This window comes from Eretmochelys imbricata, chromosome 14, assembly GCF_965152235.1.
Source record: "Eretmochelys imbricata isolate rEreImb1 chromosome 14, rEreImb1.hap1, whole genome shotgun sequence".
In the NCBI taxonomy this organism is placed as follows: domain Eukaryota; kingdom Metazoa; phylum Chordata; order Testudines; family Cheloniidae; genus Eretmochelys; species Eretmochelys imbricata.
The window spans coordinates 11,037,246-11,057,201 of record NC_135585.1 but is presented as its reverse complement, the minus strand read 5'-3'; the positions used below and the strand labels follow the sequence as shown (position 1 = coordinate 11,057,201).

The window sequence follows — 19,956 nt, the reverse complement described above, 5'->3', positions numbered from 1 at the left end:
TCCCAGGGGCGGGGGGAGCGCTCCCTATGGGGGCATGGCAGGGGCGGGGGGGAGCATCTTCATTGGGGGCATGGCAGGGGCGGGGGGAGCATCTTCATTGGGGGCATGGCAGGGGCGCTCCCTATGGGGGCATGGCAGGGGCGGGGGGAGCGCTCCCTATGGGGGCATGGCAGGGGCGGGCGGAGCATCTTCGTTGGGGGCATGGCAGGGGCGGGGGGGGCGCTCCTAGTGGGGGCATGGCAGGGGCGGGGGGGGGCGCTCCTAGTGGGGGCATGGCAGGGGCGGGGGGGGCGCTCCTAATGGGGGCATGGCAGGGGCGGGCGGAGCATCTTCGTTGGGGGCATGGCAGGGGCGGCGGGGGCGCTCCTAATGGGGGCATGGTAGGGGCGGGGGGGCGCTCCTAATGGGGGCATGGCAGGGGCGGGGGGGAGCATCTTCCAATGGGGGCATGGCAGGGGCGGGGGGGAGCATCTTCCATTGGGGGCATGGCAGGGGCGGGGGGGAGCATCTTCATTGGGGGCATGGCAGGGGCGCTCCCAATGGGGGCATGGCAGGGGCGGGGAGAGCATCTTCATTGGGGGCATGTCAGGGGTGGGGGGGCGCTCCCAATGGGGGCATGACAGGGGCATGGGCAGCATTTTCACTGGGAGCATAGCAGGGGCACAGGGAGTGCTGCCACTGGGGACATGGTAGGGCGGGGGGGCGCTCCCAATGGGGGCAGGGCAGGGGCAGTGGGGGCGCTGCCAGCGGCGGCAGCTCAGCATTGGTAAGAGCACTCCCAATGGGGACATGGCAACGGGAATGGGAGCACGCTGAATGGGGCTGGCCCAGGGGCGGCAGGAGCGCTCTGAATGGGAACGTTGCCATGGGAGTGCACTCTTAGTGGGGCTGCCTCAGAGAAGGGAAACCATTCTCAACGGGGACATGGCCAGGGCCGCAGTTGCACTGTCAGTGGGGATAGCATGGGGAGCATTCTGCTTCTCCCAAAGGTCTGATCTTGGGGGAGTGTCACCCCACAAAACCCTTTTTCCCCCAGGGCTGTCCCCAGCAAAAATGTCTCTGCAGGGTCATCCACCAGCACAGGGAAGGCTCATGGCTGTTTCTCTAATGTGAAGGGACCCTTTGCTGCAGGGACATTTCTCGGGGGCTACATGCCATTATGTCGTTGTAGGGAAGTTCCTGTAGCCTGCAGTGTTTTGGGGGCTGTGCAGAACCTCACCACAACCTCGTGTCAGACTGTTTGCATTGGACCAAGCAAGCATCCTGCCATGGATTGCCACACTATGGTTTTAGGGAGTCTTGATGCAGCACAGTCAATGTTATAACATGGCATGATGGTACTTGGTTGCAATGTTTCACTGTAGTGCCTTGGTTTTTTGGCCAAGTCTATTCTATTGCATCATAATGCTTTCATGCAGCACGCTGGCATTTTCAGGCAGTGCCCTTCTGTGAAGTCATGCATAGCAGTGGGTTGATGAAGTTCAGAGTCGTTGTAATGGCATCTTGGTACAGAGTGATGGATGTAATGATGTAATTCCATTTATTTGAACAAATAGTTGCAAATGGCATGGTTTTGGACGCAAGCCAAATTTTTGAACACCATGTCCGTATGCTGTGTCCTGATGGCTTTTTGCAGTGGGATCAAGTTTGAGTCAATGGGTTATATTTTGCTGCATTGTCACCCCATTGTGTATTGATTTGACTATATTTTGGTAGGAAACATTGACAGGTTGTGTAACATACCAATGTGATAACAGCAATGATTTCATGACAATCAAGTTCACAGAAATTCACAAAGGTAGCTAATCCTAACTGTGCTGGCCCCGCCCTATAGGTGACAATAGCATTATCTACAGAAGATGGATGAATGAATAATGAAACCTTGAGCAAAAATTCCTGGGGAAGCTTAGTCTGTCTTTTAAAAATTTTATTTAATGTAAATATTTTTCTTTACTTTTTCACAAACATATACTTAAGGACAGAAAGAACAAATTGGTCTGTGTCTTTAAAAAGAAACTTTACATGTCCAACAATTGATGGAAAATTTGAAAGTGGTGCAAAATGTTTGCCATTATTTAGGATGTGTGTGGGGGAATTGGGAGTATCAAACTCACACTGAGGGCAGCTATGCTACAATCGTTGTATTAGTTGATGGGTTTGAAAGAATACCAATACTTTTCACTTTTATGTAGAACTTCATCCATGGAACTCAGAGTTTTGCAAATTTTATTAGGCTAAACTTCAGGACACCTCTTGTGAGTGTAGGTACTTATCTCTACTGATTGGTAAATGATGCATGGATAAGTCAAGTTATTACTCATGCATTGGTTTTCTGAGAATTGGTTTTTGTTTTAGATTTTCAAAAGGCTTCAGAGTTGCAGAACAAGCTCTACCTGATTTTGGCTTTGTAATTACTTGGATTTTATCTGATGAAGTGAGCTGTAGCTCACGAAAGCTTATGCTCAAATAAATTTGTTAGTCTCTAAGGTGCCACAAGTACTCCTTTTCTTTTTGCAGATACAGACTAACGTGGCTGCTACTCTGAAACCTTGGATTTTTATGATTTATGAGTTCCTTTTTTACATCACTTTAAGTCAAAACCCACACAACTGAAACAATAAGCTTTGGATCCTATAGTTGGGCTGCATTTTCAGAATGTGTGGCACATCTTGTTTTCAGGTGCCGCTCTAGAGGGTGACAAGCAACTGCACCAGATGTTGCAGCTAATGAATTTGCTACCTTCTAAAATGAGGTATACCAACCCGTCCTGGTAACACACTGATTACACGAATCATTGAAGGACTCTTGTTACAATCAAGGACGCTTGTTTCTTCAGCCGAAAGGGGTGAAAACAATATTCATAATTCCCCTGGTTAACAGAAGGGGAAGAGATAGTAAAAGCAAGGGAGGACGAAGTAAGTCATGTTCACTTAAAACCAACGTGTTGGAACTAGACGTTAAATGAACTGGTAGGATATTTTCACACCAGTAATGTTCCAGCACTTTATCAGATGACTATAACCTAAATACATTCTGACATGTTTCTCATGGACCTTCAGTTTTGGTGAGGCTGTTGTAGGAGTGACCCCTTTGCAAAGTTTCATTAACAATATTTAATTCCACCTTATATCCCATACCTGTATATCTGACTTTTTTAAAGGCTATAAAGGAAGACTGTGCTTTATAGCAAGTCCCAGAATCTGAAAATCTATGGTCCTTTACTGTATATGGAACTAGATGGAAAAACTCTATAATCAATATTGGAATAAAATCAGAGTTCATATTTTCTTCTTTAGGATTATATTGAGGTTCCTCTTACAATGTAATCATGATTACTGTATTGGGTTTCACAGAAGGTTTAAATCACAAGGGGTCTAAATCTGTGTAACTCTTCAGTGTAAATCTGGAGGAGCTCTATTTGTGCCAGTGGAGTTACTCTGAATTTATAGTGGTGCAACAAAGAACTGAGCTGAGGATGTTAGGCTTTTAGTACTTGCTCCTCAGCAGTGAATTCATGAACCAGTTATGACCAGAAGTGATCTCTTCCCACTTATCTTCAGGCAAACAGTCTTAAACAAATTAGTATGAGAATTTAAAATCAAACATATCTGCAAGTTTCTAAAAGTGGTTTCTCCTTTTTAACAGCAATCTTTAATCTGGGTTGAGGGTCTGTCCTTTATCTTTCAGAATCTTCTATTCCGAACATTTAACAGTTCATCTAAGAAGATGGCCGCTACAGAGTCCCTAAATTTACATAAAAGGTAAATTTTGTTGGGTTACTGGATCAAGTTCTCATTGTTAGCCTTGGTTGGTGATAGTGTGTTGTTTCAGTGAGTTCTTAAAGGTAAACACAGTCCAAAGCAAGTTCTTACAAATGTAAATATTTTAATTGTGTCCATTTCTTGTTCGCAATGGCCCTAGAGATTGAAGGCCTCTGTCTTTCCATTTAAAAAGCTTCCCCAGATTGCCACACAATCCTGCCTCATCTCTGCCTCAAAGCAGCGACCCCTAAGGGTTGGAGAATAATTCAGTCAAGTCCATTCATTCCTCAGTTTCCCTACTGAGACTACCTTAAGATTGCAAAATAGTACCAACTCTGGTTATATTTTTTTAGTGTAGACACATGTACACTTGCTACCAGATGGAGACCACCAAACACCAAATAAAAACAGCTTTTAAATCTTTCAGTCATTTAACCTACACTGATTGCAAACTGATGCCCTTGAGATGAAAAGCTGCATATATTATAATTATAACCAATATTCCCTTGAAAACTTTCCTGTTGTAGAATATCATGCTATAAGTTTACTGAAGATATGTATTTAATGAGCTTCTTTTAGGAATGAGCCAGCAACAATAAGGTCATGCAAAAGATGGAGTTTATATGTTATGGCATGCTACTTCTCTGCATAATAATGTTTGCATTTGTCTGTCTTGTTTTTTTCATGCAAAAATCTCCAGTGTTCTAGAAACATTAATTAACTTCCTAACAACTCTGTCTCAGAAGTAAGTTTTATATTAATTGTATAAGTGGTTATAGTGAAATCTGACCCTTAAATCAGCTGACCCTTAAATCAGCTGTTACTGAACCAATGGAACCTTTCCATGGTTAGCTCAAAATAAATAGCATTCAGGAATCCTAACTCACAGATCCTTCTCAAACCACTAGATAACCATGCCAAGCATGTCAGCAAAAATGATAATTTAAAACATACACAAACAATTTGTGCAGAATTGTATCATGACTGTTGTGCTCATGCACAACTTGCTGGGTTCTGCTCTCAGTATTGGCAAACTAACTTACCATATTCACAAATTTGTAAGGATACTGGCAAAAGATAAGCAGATTAATAGCCATTTTAATTTCAGTTGTATTGGAACCTGAAAGAAGAAAACTGTATATTTGCCAGATGGAAAAGTACAAAATCAATAAAGAAATACATTTTCTTTTTGTTTCTTACAAACAATTGAAAATTAAAAACAAAGGTCCTATGCAGCACATGGCTGTATCCTTTTTAAAGGGCCAAAGAAACTTAGCTAAATATTCTTCATAGTTATCTGCATTGTCACTGACACCAGATCATGGTTCTTCAGAAAGCTTGACTATTATTTTTTGAACAGTGGGTGTGTACATGAAAAACATGAACACAATTGCATTCCTCATTTGGGTGTGCTATGCAAGGATCGTAGTCGTGCATGTCTGGTCATTTGTAGATGTAACTTACCCAGTTTCTCTGTGTCGATGCAGGCACATGCAGATTAGGCACAATCTTTGCATGTGACGCTTCACAATTTTCTAATATATTTAGATAATATGATGATGTATCAATAATACACATGTTCAGATGCTAATTGAGATTTACAGGAAGTTTAAACATCACATTCCTTGTGTTTAAAATAGCTATGTAGAAGGGAATAGACAAAAACAATTCACATTAAGAACGAGGAGTCTGGTGGCACCTTAAAGAATAACAGATTTGTGTTGGATAATTTGTTAGTCTTTTAAGGTGCTACCGGACTCCTCATTGTTTTGGTGGATACAGACTAACACGGCTACCCCTCTGATTCTTGGTACAATTCACATTGTTGTACTTTGTTGCTTGGGCCTATTTTCTCATATTTTTTCTAGATTAAGCATGTGTCATTTAATGAAATATATGTTTTAATCTTTCCAATGACATATTCCGCAATTCTTTTAAAATTAATTACTATTTCATGACAGACCAGTTGCAAGTATTTTTCCATATTATATAACAAAGCATTCACCTGGCTAAGGGCCATAACATCTTAATGAATTTTCACCCTTTAAGGTTTTTAACCTGAAAGGTTACTGTTATATAATTGACTTCTGTAGGATTTTTTTTCCCTGATTTAATTTATCATTGACTTTTTTTTTATGAAATAATTCCATGATTCTTGCTACCAAGGATTACAGGATTATTTAGCAGATGATAAATTACCTGAATATGTCTAACCTCAGTTGCTAACTGGTAATAAAATATAATTCGAGAAAAGTCATCACATAATGATACCATCAGTCATTTATAATTTATATCTGTTCAAAGAAGAATCTTAATCTCTTTGTCTAACATGTTGTGTGTTCTTATCTATTCATACTAGAATAACATGAAACGTCTATTAAATTTAATTTTCCTCAGAATTATCATCATCACTTCATGCATTATTTGTTTGGGTAGTGCCCAGTTATATGCTAGGTTCTTTCCAGACATACAAGTGATGTCATGACCTGAAGGAGTTTGTCTGAAAGAGAGATGTAGACAGAGGTCGGGAGCAACAAAAGAGATTTTTCTATGTGAATCAAAAAGATTCACTAAAGGTGGAAAAAGAGGGACTTAAACATGGAGAAGGTCAGGCCTTGCAGATGAGTTCAGAGAGGCTGAACAATGCAGAAGTGCTAACTGATAGAAAGTAATGTAATTGTTTGAGAGACTGACAAAAAGATGGACAAGGGTGGGAACAAGTTGATAGAGGAAGATAAGTACATTTCCCTTGTAATGTATTTAATAAACTAAGAATGCTTAAAAGATATAAATATTTTCTGATGGAGTTTTTATAGCATGAACCAACTTTTCTGATTTTTAGAAAAGACCTTTCTCAGATTTTTAAAATCAATTTCCTCAGAAAAAACCTAAAGGATAAGAAAAAGATGGAATTCCTCCTATTTGGTTAGATATTGCAAGGAAATCTTTTATCTGTGGTTAAGAAAAATGAACGTCTGTTTGTGATTTGATTTTTTTTTTTATGAGTACATAAAGCCTTGAATGACATTTTTACTGGTTAAATAGAAAACATGACCCTAAATAACAACAAAGCCTTGTCTATATAAGGGATATTTTTGCAGAAAATTCCCACTGTTGATACGACTAATTCAGCTCCATTGGTTCTGGTAACATTGGCAGCTTTGCTGTAGAAAGGCCGTTAGTGTTTTAAGCACCATGTCAATTAGATATGGTTTTAGCAAGATTACATGACATGGTGCTTAAAACACTAACGGCCTGTCTACTGCAAAGTCCTAATGTTGCTAACACTGGTGGAGCTAAACTGGAATAAGTAAGTCTACACTGCCAAATCCAGGTCACTGAACTTATGAGAGTAGTCTTATTGACCCCATTGGAACTCCTTACATGAACATGGTGGGAGTCAGGAGATCTGGGTTCTGTTTCACCTTTGCCAGTGATCTGCTGTGTAACCTTGGGCAAGTCACTTTACCCCTCTGAACTCCTATCTCTCTTCCCATAATCGCTTCAAGTCAGGGACTGTCTCTTTGTGTGTGTTTGTACACAGTGCAGTGCTTACGGTGACATTTTTTTTTAAAAGCCTTACCTGACAAAAATGAAATATCAGCCGAATGTGTGCATTACAACTTTTAAGAAGGAGGCACTCTCTGGCATGTGCGCCCATTTCTAGGATAGCCACGGCACCCTGCTGTGCAGTTCCAGACGTTGGCAGATGCTATTTTGTCACAGTGCTGCTCTCTACTTTAGAGGGGATTCATTTTCTGTTGAAACAAAGCTCTGAGGCGAGAGAAACACAGAGAAACTGAGTATTTCATTTTACAAAGAAACGAAAGACAGGCGAATTGAGCTCTTCAGTCAAGTTTTTTTTTTTTTTTTTTTTTTTAAGGCAAAGGAGGAGTGAGGCGAATTTACGTACTCATTTCCTACCTCCACAAGAAACATTTGTGAAATGTTAAAATGGTACGAAATAATATTTTGCCAAAATATTAGACGTTGAATATCTTTAAAATAATACACGTCTCGCTCTAGACTAGAGTATGCCTGATATCAGACAGGTCTTCTGTTAGATTAAGGAGAACGGCTCTGCAGGTTTCCTTCTACCAAGGACCTAGGGGTGACAGTGGACGAGAAGCTGGATATGAGTCAGCAGTGTGCCCTTGCTGCCAAGAAGGCTAACGGCATTTTGGGCTGTATACGTAGGGGCATAGCGAGCAGATCGAGGGACGTGATCGTTCCCCTCTATTCGACATTGGTGAGGCCTCATCTGGAGTACTGTGTCCAGTTTTGGGCCCCACACTACAAGAAGGATGTGGATAAATTGGAGAGAGTCCAGCGAAGGGCAACAAAAATGATTAGGGGACTGGAACACATGACTTATGAGGAGAGGCTGAGGGAACTGGGATTGTTTAGTCTGCAGAAGAGAAGAATGAGGGGGGATTTGATAGCTACTTTCAACTACCTGAGAGGGGGTTCCAAAGAGGATGGCTCTAGACTATTCTCAGTGGTAGAAGAGGACAGGACAAGGAGTAATGGTCTCAAGTTGCAGTGGGGGAGGTTTAGGTTGGATATTAGGAAAAACTTATTCACTAGGAGGGTGGTGAAACACTGGAATGCATTACCTAGGGAGGTGGTAGAATCTCCTTCCTTAGAAGTTTTTAAGGTCAGGCTTGACAAAGCCCTGGCTGGGATGATTTAGTTGGGGTTGGTCCTGCTTTGAGCAGGGGGTGGGACTAGATGACCTCCTGAGGTCCCTTCCAACCCTGAGATTCTATAGTACATTCCTTCAAGCATTCTTGCTGTAGGCCCATTAGATTTTATCTAGAGTGGACAGACGCTGAAACTCTATTTGGCTTTAGTAATTTGTTAAAAGAAGTGTCTCAGGATATTGGCACTGAAAATTGTGGGACAGCTTCTGGGAACCCTTTGCATGGTTTTATGAAAGCTCCCCACTTCACTGTTACTTTGTTCTGTACATTGAGATGTATTCTGACTATTTTGTGGGGATCTAAATCAGAGACCACCTCTGTTCTCTATCAATTTGTCTGTTGCTTTAAGAAAACGAAGTAAAAGGCAGGATTACTAAAATGAATTGGAGAGAAAGAGAGGAATATTGGAAAGAATGTTTATGAGATAGTTTTGAAATGTGACTTAAAAGGGAATTTTATTTTCTGCTTACCTGATCACAGGAAAAAAAAGTAAGAACAACAGGAAAATATTCCTTACATTTTGCTATCAATTTTCCATAAAAAGAGCATACATTAAAAATATTATCTATAGCATTTACTTCGGTCTGTATAAAAAGAATAAATTGTCAAGGTAATAATCCGGGTTCTGCATTAACGCTTGTCTGCTGTGGATGAAAACACTAGTGTTTTTTTTTTTAACTTGGCTTTAATTCACTGCCATGACTGAGAGTACACAATAGTGTAATGAAAACGACTGATGGTCTTTGCTGTTTCTTTCGTGGGTGGCTCATCTGTCTGTCTGTTGCTTAGTTGGCTTTCTTTTTGTGTGTGTAATCCAATCTATTAGGAAGATTGCTTTAAAAAGATCAAAGAGAGGGAGTTAGCTGTATATTGTACTTGACCCCATCTGGAGGATCATCTGGAGGGGGTAAATTCTAGGATATGTAAAAAAAGATGTATCTTATCAGTGACCTGTCTGCTGCCAGATGGACATGCAGTATCATCATTTAATCATATTTGAGGCTAATGCGAGTAATTTTTCTCACATTTGTATTTTATGAGACTTGAAGGTTGCTACAAATCCATATCCCATAAAGGGAAAAAAGTAAACATTGCTTTGATAGGTGAATTAGCTCATGTGACGCACAGGGTTTCAGAAGAGATTAAATAGAAAGAGACACTTATCTCAGTGTCTGTCTGTTGAGATTTTTTAGTTGGTAACAGAAATTGTCCAGCATGTAATTGTTATCCTACTGAATTAGAAATATTGAGTGTCTTTTGGATGCTTTTGTTCTTCTTTTCACTGGTGTCTTGAAGAATGTCCCTGCTTTCACTGATGGATGAGGATGAACCAGAGCGTTTTGATGGGCTTTCTCTCTTGTACTGGTATGCCAAATCATTAGGTTTTAATAGCATTTTCATAGTGTGTGAACTAACAAAAGTGCAGTAAAGGTATTTTGAAATCTGTGACTCTTTTTAGTTTTGTTTCAGTACACTAGAATATCAAACTTTTAAACCCCCTAATATATTGTAGGTAACAAAACAACAGAACAAAGTACTGAAGGTTTAGTTTTAATAGCTATTATTAGGATTTTACCCCATAGCTATTAGCACTCAGAATCTGTTCTGGCACTAAATATTTTAGTCTGAGTGTGAGGTTTTAATGGGTTTTTTGTTTCTTCTGAGAAATTTCAGCATCACTCAATTATACATATAGCACAAATGTTCTGTATTCTCACTTAGGTATTATTTGGTGTCAAGATTTACTATTTTTACTTGCTTTTTCTCAATATGTAAAACTATTTAATAGTATTTATGACAAAATTTTGTAGGAGAGAAGAGAATGATATATCAAATATTGTATGGTTTATATTAACGATCAGATTTAATCTATTTTTTCCTTCTACAAAGTACACTAAAATGTGTTTTTAGTTATTTTTATTACTGCTACTGGTTACTCTTAGCACAGTTCAGGAATCGTTTTTCTTTTCTATATCATTTTACTAGTATTGGGCAGGTCATTAACATTTTTAGATGTTAAATAATCAAGACTAATTGATTATTCTGGTGACATGAAAAATATTGGGGGTGAGAATTTCCAAAGCATCTTAGGGCCAGATTCTCAGCTGGTGTGAATGGTCATAAGTCCGTTCTCTTCAGCAGAGCTATGACAATCTGATTTGTAATTACTGCATTTTGAATTGCCAGCAGTTTTCTTCAGAATTTTATGAGCAATCATTTCCATTCCAACCTTCCCCCATATTTTACATACCTCAGGGCGACTTAATAAGTTTAGTATTTGTATCCATTGTGTTACCATGGTTTGAATACCACATACCCACAGAATAGTTTTGGTAATTTTTAGTGAAAGTAGTATAGAAACAACTTAATGCCCAATGTGAATTCATGCTTTGTGCTGTTCCTAAATCTCATTTTTACATAATATATGTTTGCAGATGGCATTTATATATATATATTTAGTGACATCTTATTCTCCTCCCTACAGAGGGGTTTTTCTTAGCCTCCTGTATATTCTTTTCACTGTAGCAGCATCTTCTTGTAGAGCATATTAATCTTTTGAAAAGATGTTTCCAGTATTCAGTTTGCTGTTAGATATTTAAAAGCGCATTTTTATTGGAAATGTCCCATACCGAAGTTAGATTATTCTTTATTATTTTATAGTGCTGCAATGTGTGTCCTAGGGCTTGGCTACACTTACATTTTATAGCGCTCTAACTTGCTGTCTCGGGGGGTGAAAAATCACCCCCCGAGGGCAGCAAGTCCGAGCGCTTTAAAGCGTGTGTAAATGGGCTCCGAGTGCGGAGCCAATCCCTCCTGGAAGTGGATTACCAGGAGCACTGGGAGAGCTCCCGCAACAGCTCTTTGAAGTTTCCAGTGTAGCCATGCCCTTAGGCTCTGTTATTCTGGATGGTTACTCTGTTTCTTTTCAAGACTGAAAAGTTAGCCTAAATTCCAGTCCTGTAAATCCTTCTGGAAACAAAATTCCCTTGCATAGGAACTTCAGCATTGAACTTCGAAGTTTGTTCTTGCATTTTTATATGATAATACTAAAAAAAATTATGATTGTGGTGAAATTGACTTTAATAATATTCAAGGCTTCTTCTTGTTAATTAAGTTATTTATGAACCAAAGACCTAATCTATTGACATAACCAGATCCGCCACCTTTCAGCCTATGTTTGGATTAACATTGAAAGATCAGGAGAAAGTAAGTGTTCTTTATGGCTATTCTAGTGTATTGAAAGCAATTACTTAGAGAAAGATCAAGTTGAGCTCAGATATGTATTCCTTTTTCTTTATTTTTTTTAGTAAATAAAAAATACTTACATAGTGTCTCTGGCTTTGCAATATGTGAAGCAGTGGGTGCTCTGTTACATTTAAAGGTGTTTGAGAGCACTACAGAGCATTATACTATATGTGACTAGTGCAAAAAGCCGGAAGATGAGACTGTAGAAGGAAAAATGCTCTAACTTGAAAGTGATGTGATTCTTATTTTTTGAGCTTTTCAATGATAAAAACACACATTTATGGTAGACCTGTAAATGCTAATTATTACTCACCTTCCTTATATATTATTTTTCAGCTTCAAAGCCCTTTATAGATATTAATTAATGAATCTATCTAAACAATTCTGTATGGGGAAAAATTTGAGAGAGGAGTCATAAAAATGTCTTCTTCCAGAATAGATGTTTCCTGCTTCCCAAATTATCACCATGTAATCATAGTTTTGCTCAATTGTGCATGGCTTACAAAAATGAATTCTCAATCAGCAACGCAAGTATAAATTACGCCAACAAATACATTTTCATTTCTGATCATGATAAAATATACTAATTCGGTTTCATAATTTTGTTTGAGCTTTCAGAGTAAATACTGGGGTGAAAGTGAGTTCTCACGAGCATCTGAGGCATCGTTCTTAAAAAGTAGTATTCCCTTCTAGTTCCTTCTTGTGACTTGGGGTAAAAGGCCCATTTAGCAAGTCTTAAGGACCTACAAACCAGAGAAAAGCTTGCTTGTCTACTAGGTTGGCTCTCTTTTCTTTCTTTGTGGGTATTTTTTAAGCTAATATTTTCAGGTTATTAGAGGTGTGTACCTTGATAAGTGCAGACAGACCTCAGTGCCACTTATCTTGCATATGACAGCATGATGGGCACTATGGAGCTAATAATTCCTCCTCTTCTGTAGATGCTGAGGCCCCTGACAACAGAATTGATTCAGTTCTGTTGTGCAAAAAGGAGAGAGCAGAATTTGGAGTGTTGCGTTGGATATATACACCCCAGTATGTTACCTTGCACCTGGATTCTCCTGTCCTCCCCCTTTCCTCTAGCTCTGCAGCTTGCCCTGACACCAGCTCCTGTCCTGGCTGAAATACCCAGCATATGGCTTGGTATACTGGTTGTGTGCTGGATGGGAGGCTTTGAGTATATGTGTCCTCCATTCTGATCTTCTTTTTCTTCATTGTTTGTGTATTGTAGTTGTTCTGATATAGAAAATAGAAGTAACCATCTAATTTAGAACATTATTTATGGCATGCCAGAAAATCTAAGCAGCACTGCTGCATTCTTGTTTGTTGGGGCTGACAGATCCACCCTAAAAATTGAACAACCGAGTGAGGGTGTTTTTTGTAATGCAAGTTTGGGTTTGTTTCAATAGCCTGCATTTGAATAAAAATATAAATGGATAAATGATGCTTGGCTAGCGAATACCAATTTGTACCCAGATTTTTAAGGCTTTGTCTGTTGTTAGATTAGTCTTGGAAATATTTTCTACGGGATTATACATTCAGGTCCCAAGATTATCATTTTATTTTGTGATTTTTTTCCCCCCCTTAATTCTTGACATCGTGATTTTCAAGAGCATTAAAAAAAAATCCTCTGCTGTTTGGCAGCTCAGACAGTCTGCCCTTATTCTCACCTCTGGCATTCTGTGTTTGGAGGTGGCGTTAAGAGTGAGGCTTTCATAAATCAAGAGAGAACAAATATTATTTGATGAGAAAAAGAGAGATGGTAGGAGGAAGAACACTCCTAACGAATGTCTAGAGAGTTGTGCTCTCCCCTTACTTAACTTTGGAAACATTTTTGTGGAAACCACTACAGCCATGGGTATTTTCATCTTAAACACTTTAACAAAATCTCTCCTGGTTGCCAGCTGTCCTGTCCTAAATAGGAGCACAGTTGTTGTTATTATTAACCCTCTTTTCTGTTATCCTGAGTAAGGCTTTGGTAAGAAATACTTCGTTTTAAAAAAACAACCCAAAACCTCCACTGTATTTTAGATAGTACTACTTTACCATCTGTTTTTGATATTCAAATGCCAGAGCATATCATCTTGTCTTTTCATTTTTTCATCTGCACAGTATTTACAATACCCAATGATGAAAACGTTTGCTTTTTTTTTTTACTGGACATATAATAGCAACTGCTGTAGTTTGTACACATGTATATTTCTCCAAGTGAATCTTCATGACTAAAATTGCAGCAGCTCTGATTTTATTTATTTATTTTAGGACTATTATGGGACCTTATGGAATCAATCGAGCTGTTCACCGCATTACTTTTTCTGACTGTCAAAATGGATTAGGTAATTAGATTACATATTTGACTCTAACAGAGTGAAATTTTGAGAGGTGCTGGGTACCTGCTGGGCATTTGCAATTCACACTGATATCAATGGGAGTTGAAGTTTCTCAATCTGTTGTGATATTTGACTGAATGTGTTCGGTGCAATGGAGGGAATGACCAGTTTCTTGCTTATATCTGTTTTTCAACAGGTGTTAAAATTATTGGAGGTTATCGGGAGCAAACTGAAGAAGACTATGGCATTTTCATAAAGAAAATTTTGCCTGGAGGGATAGCTGCAATAGATAGTAAATATTTACTGTTACGTATTCTGTAGAATCCTACATTACACAGGAAGCTGTCAAGAAGGCAAACTGTCTTTTTTAATTTTATTTTCAGTATGTACACACACAGTAATGTGTAGGTCAGCAAAGATTAATCATTTTCCAAGGAGAGCATGTGGAGGAGTCACAGTAATGGACATCCGTTTAAATCTAGATCAGGCCAATATGAAATCAGATTGCGATCTGTCCACATCGTCAACTTTCCAAACTGTGAGATGCTGAAAGCTCTCAACTCCCAGTGGCTTCAGTGGGAGGTAAGGGCATTCAGCACCTTACAGGATCAGGTCCTGTGTTTATATATTGTTCTAATAAATTCCGATTAATGTTCATGTTTTAGGTGATTTATATGGAAGGACCAAACTGTATTGTATAGAGTTTAGACTGGGGAGAAAATTCCAGTGTATACTAGGTTCAACCAGGTTTCAAAAACTTGGTCAGGCCTTGTCCACACTAGCTATTGGGGGGTAAAAAACCAAAAACAACTTTTCCCAAGTTTGTATTTAAAACTGCTCAGCAAACACATTTTCTGCACTCATGTTGACAGAGCCATTGAGTGGTTCAAACTAAGAACTGCTTTGAAAGCTATTATAAACATCAAGAAACACAAAAATATGTAATTTATATATGATAACCTACATGTAGTCATCAATTCAAAACTCAGCTTACAGCTAATTCCACACCTGTGGAGCATAATCCTACAAATATGCACACGGTGTGAGGAGTCCCGTTAGGATCAATGGAACTACTCATGGTAGTAAAGTTAAGCACATGCTTAAGTGTTTGCAGGATCAAGGCCTACGGTGATAAAATCATTCTTACTTTTGCTCCAATCTAATCTAATGTAATAGGAGTGTATTTTCCATTTTCCCCTGTTCATTCGTATAGCTTTTACGTGATATTTTGTTAATCTCCTTATCAGGCCGATTGCTCACTGGAGACCTAATTTTAGATGTCAACGGAGAAAACTTAGTTGGTGTAACCAGTGAAAGGTATGTTCATAAAGATGACTAAATATTTATCTAGAGCTTGGAAAAATGTTACTAATACTGGTGTTATATAGTCAAAGACTTTGGACCCAATTAAACACTGATTAAAAGGATATAACTGCACCAAGTCCATGGAGTTGCACCTGCAGATTGTCCCAGAGAGCTTAATATAGCTGTCCTGACTCAACAAAACTATCATTGACATTAATGGGAGTTTTGCCTGCATAAGAGCTGATTAAAGAGATTTCATGTTGTAGTGTAGGTTTGCAGTATATATGTGTAAATTCATACCGAAATAGTTATTGAGCTAATAAAATATTTTATTTAACATTACTGTGATTATCATGGTATTTGGCTGGATATCCATTAAAGCAAGTGATTTGATTATATATGCTAATAGTTGGCACTTCTTGTTCTCTCGGGTGGCGTAATTAAGGCAGAGAAGTTGCCTGTATTGTTTATGTGGTGTGATATATAGGGTCTGACTATTGGCTGTCCGACTATTACTATAAAGCCCAAAACATTGGTAGAATTAGGATTTATATTAAAAATAACCTCCTCCCCCTCAAATAAAACTACTATAGTACAGATTAAAAAATAAACAAACCAGAGTTGAACGGTACAAAATTAAAAGCCAGCTTTTACCCCATACAAACTTTTTGTGCCGTATGATAGCCCAGGTCTTAAATGGAATGATGTATCAAAGGCATATTTCCAAAATGGTTTGTCTGTTAAGATAAGAAATTGTTCCATTTTCTGCCATTTTAATTCTATGTAGTGGATACAGAGCCCTTGCATTCAAACAGTGAAAATAGGTAGATTTACTTTTTTAATTGTTGTTGGCTTTTTTTCCCTTCCAGAGCTGTTGATGTTTTGCGAATGGCATCAGCGACTAATCACGTGTCTTTGCTGATTACGAGAGATGAAGAAGCAAAGTAAGAGAGTTAAAATGTTTATATTAAAATTACCACTACAGCATCCCTCTTCCTCAATAAACCACTTTCACTAAAATATTTGTTCATATACTGATGTTTTATAAATTTGGGATTACTCTTGAGATATCCACAACGTAATTTGTTTTTGTGTTTTGCGTAAACATTTTTATAGCATAATCCATTTTCTCAGAGTACAGTACAGAGGTTTTTGTTATCTTCCCCCCCATATGCACATGTAGTATACCCCAATCTATGATACCAAGATGGCAGTGGTGAATTGAAAGTTCATCAATATATTTTCTATCTGACTTTCAGGGCTATGCTGTCTACATTCCATGAATACATGAAAACTGGTCTATAAGTCAAACAGAAAATATGAATCCTGCTCACCATAGTCAAACGATCAGTCCCAGTTAGTTCAGTGGGACTACTCACATTAGTAAAGGCTGCAAGTTCTGACCCATTTATATTTCATGAATAAAGTCTAAATGTTACATGGTACAGTTAATAATACTATAAAGTATTTGCTGTCGTCATAATCATGATTTCCTGACTATTTGTTGTCTTTTTAAAATATAAGACGTGGAATTAAAAAAATGATTAGTATTTGTTAGTAGAACAACTTTAATTAGTGCCAGGCATCTGAAAATAAAGTCCTTGCATTTGCTTTTTTTCAGAATTGGCTTTTCAGTCTCTTACTTACAAGCTCTGAATTAGTTGGGATAAGTAGGTTAAACTATTCAGTGGAGCAGATAGTCCAAAATTCCTACATTATAAGGACAGTTACACTAAAATATCCCTTTAATCTTGTTATCTACAGATAATCATATAAACCAACACTGGCATAGGAAATGTTGGGATGAAAAGAAGCCAGGAAGCCCATCCAGGTCTATCCCCCATTTTGATTTAGCAGCTGTTTCCTCCAAATTTTTATGTAACTATATTTGAAAATCATTAAAGAGTTGCTACTCTTGTTACCTTTCCTAGGCTCTTCCATTTATTAACTGCCCTCTATGTAAAGAAAGTCCATCTAAATTCCTTTAGAGCATGGCCTTTCTTAATCTTATGCTTGTGCCTCTTTATTCCTGTATTTGACAGTAGTTCAAATGGCTTTGTAGCTTCTATCCTCTCTCTCTTCTTCAGACTGTTTTAGATAGCTCTGAAGTTGACTCTTAATCTGCTTTTATCCAAAGCATACTGACCTAGTTCCTCTAACCTTCTTGAATAATTAAAATCCATGAGCCCCAGTATCATTCGGGTGATTTGTCCGGTGACAGGATCTCCACTAGCTATTTTAAATGTGTCCTCACTCCCTTTTAGAACTCTCAGTTAATTTCCTTCCACTGTACATATATATTATATTAAATACTTCATTTATACATAAGTTTTTGTGTATATGACTAGAACCTGGTGGTAGATAAGCACCAGTTAAATAAGTATATTTGTATTGCTATTAAGCAGTGTACCAAACTGTGATTTGAGTTGACCCTGTGTAGTCAATGGAATTACTCTGGAGTTATGGTGCGGTAACTGATATCACAGTCTGGCTATTCATGTTACCTCCACCCTAACTCTGTGATATTTAGTTTTCTGGTGTTCATGGTTCACAACCTTTTAGATATAGGCCCTCCCCACCTTTTTCTTTTTTACTTTTACCTTTATTCCTGAGGTGGTGGTGGTAGTAATGACTACATTTTACAATCTGATTTTTCTTAAATGAAGGTATAATCAGTGTTTGATTAGTAGGGATTTTTTTCTTAATTGAATAAATAATGTTTAATAATGGATTTGCAGGGTCAGCTTTAATTATTTTGTTGCTAATTAGTCCAAGAACTATTTCTGAAACTTCAGAAATGTTTGGAAATAGTAATTAGTTGATTTCTACAGAGCCAATCATGTAAATATTTTTAATACAAAGGAGGATTCACAGATTTATGAGATTCATTCTGCAACCAGCTGTATATTCAAATTGTGTATTCCTCTTGTGGGGGAAGAATCCAAAACATACCTGTAGGTATATAGCACTAAGTATATGAATCTTGGAAACTAATGCCCAGGGATTTATTTATGAAGTTTACAAAGAGGAAAGGAGCCACAAAAAGATGAAGCTGTGGATTGAGCCAGAGGCCTAGATTTTTGGGAGCTGACTCTGAAAAAGATATGGGGGTCATGGTGGATAATCAGCTGAACAAGAGTTTCCAGTGTGATGGTGTGTCCAAAAGGGCTAATGCATAAATGTGCCATCTCGAGTAGGATTAAAAAACGTCATTTCACCTCTGTATTTGGCACTAAAGTAACTGCTGCTAGAATACTATGTCAGGTTGTGGTATCCACAATTCAAGAAGGATGTTGATAAATTGGAGAGGGTTCAGAGAAGAGCCACAAGCATGATTCAAGGATTAGAAAAAATATGCCTTATAGTGATAGACTCAATGAGCTCAATGTATTAATCTTAACAAAGAAAAGGTTTAAAGGGGTAATTTGATTCGTCTATAACCGGGGTTCTTCAACTGGGGGTCGGGACCCCACACGGGGTCGCGAGGTTATTACATGGAGGGGCGAGCTGTCCGCCTCCACCCCAAACACGGCTTTGCATCCAGCGTTTCTGATGGTGTTAAATATATAAAAAAGCGTTTTTAATTTGTAAGAGGGGGGGGTCTCACTCAGAAGCTTGCTATGTGAAAGGGGTCACCAGTACAAAAGTTTGAGAACTACTTGTCTATAAGAACCTACAGGGGGAACAAATATTTGATAATGAGCTTTTCAGTCTAGCAGAGAAAGGTATAACATGATCCAATGGGTGTAAGTATTCAGTATTAAGTATTCAGACTGGAAATAAGGCATAAATCTCTAACAGTGAGAGTAATTAACTATTGGAACAATTTACCAATGCTCATCGTGGATTCTCTATCACTGGCAATTTTTAAATCAAGATTAGATGTGTTTCTAAAAGATCTGCTCTGTGAATTATTGTAGGGAAGTTCTGTGTTATAAGTTATAAGTCTGTGTTCTGCAGGAGGTCGGACTAGATGATCACAATGGTCCCTTTTAGCCTTGGAATTTATGAATCTGTGAATTCCTGGCAAGTGTTCAGAGGTGGCTCAGGGAGTTAGGTAGTTACATGCAGCTCGGTCTATTAGGGCCCAGTACCTTAAAAGAAAGGTATGCTTCTCTCAGAAGAGAGAGGTAAATTGATTGTGCTGACCGGAAACCAGGACAGAGAGCTCTGTGGAAACATAAGATCTATCTTGTGTGATTTCTACTTGCCAAAATATTTTTTAATCTTCTGCTTGTATAAGTGCATGGGACAAAGGCAGCTGGAGACTGTTAGAAAATTGGTGTCAGTTTGAATCCTGAAACCCCTACAAACAATTTCTACCCCGTGATGGTAACTGTGCGTTCAAATCTGTGTCTCAGTTTCTTTTTGATGCACAACAGCCCTGAAACAAGGCCATAGAAGGATATCTGATGCTACCTAAATTCTAGATGTAAAGAAGACTTTATCACTCTTTATATCCAAGTACAGTGTCAACTCTCCCTCTAGTGTTCTCATCCTTTGGACTGTATAAGCTATTTATTAAATTAGACAACTACTTGCTGAATAAGACATTTCAGTTGCTAATATAGTACTGGGGAAAACCGCTACCTTTCCTGTAGCGTCTTTTGTACA

At 38.5% G+C, this 19,956-nt stretch overlaps 1 protein-coding gene across 6 annotated transcripts in view; it reads left to right on the top strand.

Annotated features, from left to right (window-relative positions):
• The window catches only part of STXBP4 (syntaxin binding protein 4), a 139,192-nt gene that overhangs the window by 269 nt on the left and 118,967 nt on the right, over window positions 1-19,956 (top strand). Inside the window, exons 1-8 of one of the 6 annotated variants that reach the window (XM_077834512.1) lie at window positions 902-1,798; window positions 2,680-2,752; window positions 3,688-3,761; window positions 9,761-9,829; window positions 13,970-14,043; window positions 14,234-14,329; window positions 15,285-15,354; window positions 16,212-16,286. In XM_077834512.1, the coding sequence (XP_077690638.1) occupies window positions 3,727-3,761; window positions 9,761-9,829; window positions 13,970-14,043; window positions 14,234-14,329; window positions 15,285-15,354; window positions 16,212-16,286 (419 nt within the window). In that variant the 5' untranslated portion in view covers window positions 902-1,798; window positions 2,680-2,752; window positions 3,688-3,726. The other 5 variants (XM_077834511.1, XM_077834510.1, XM_077834513.1 and 2 more) reach the window with 5 other exon arrangements.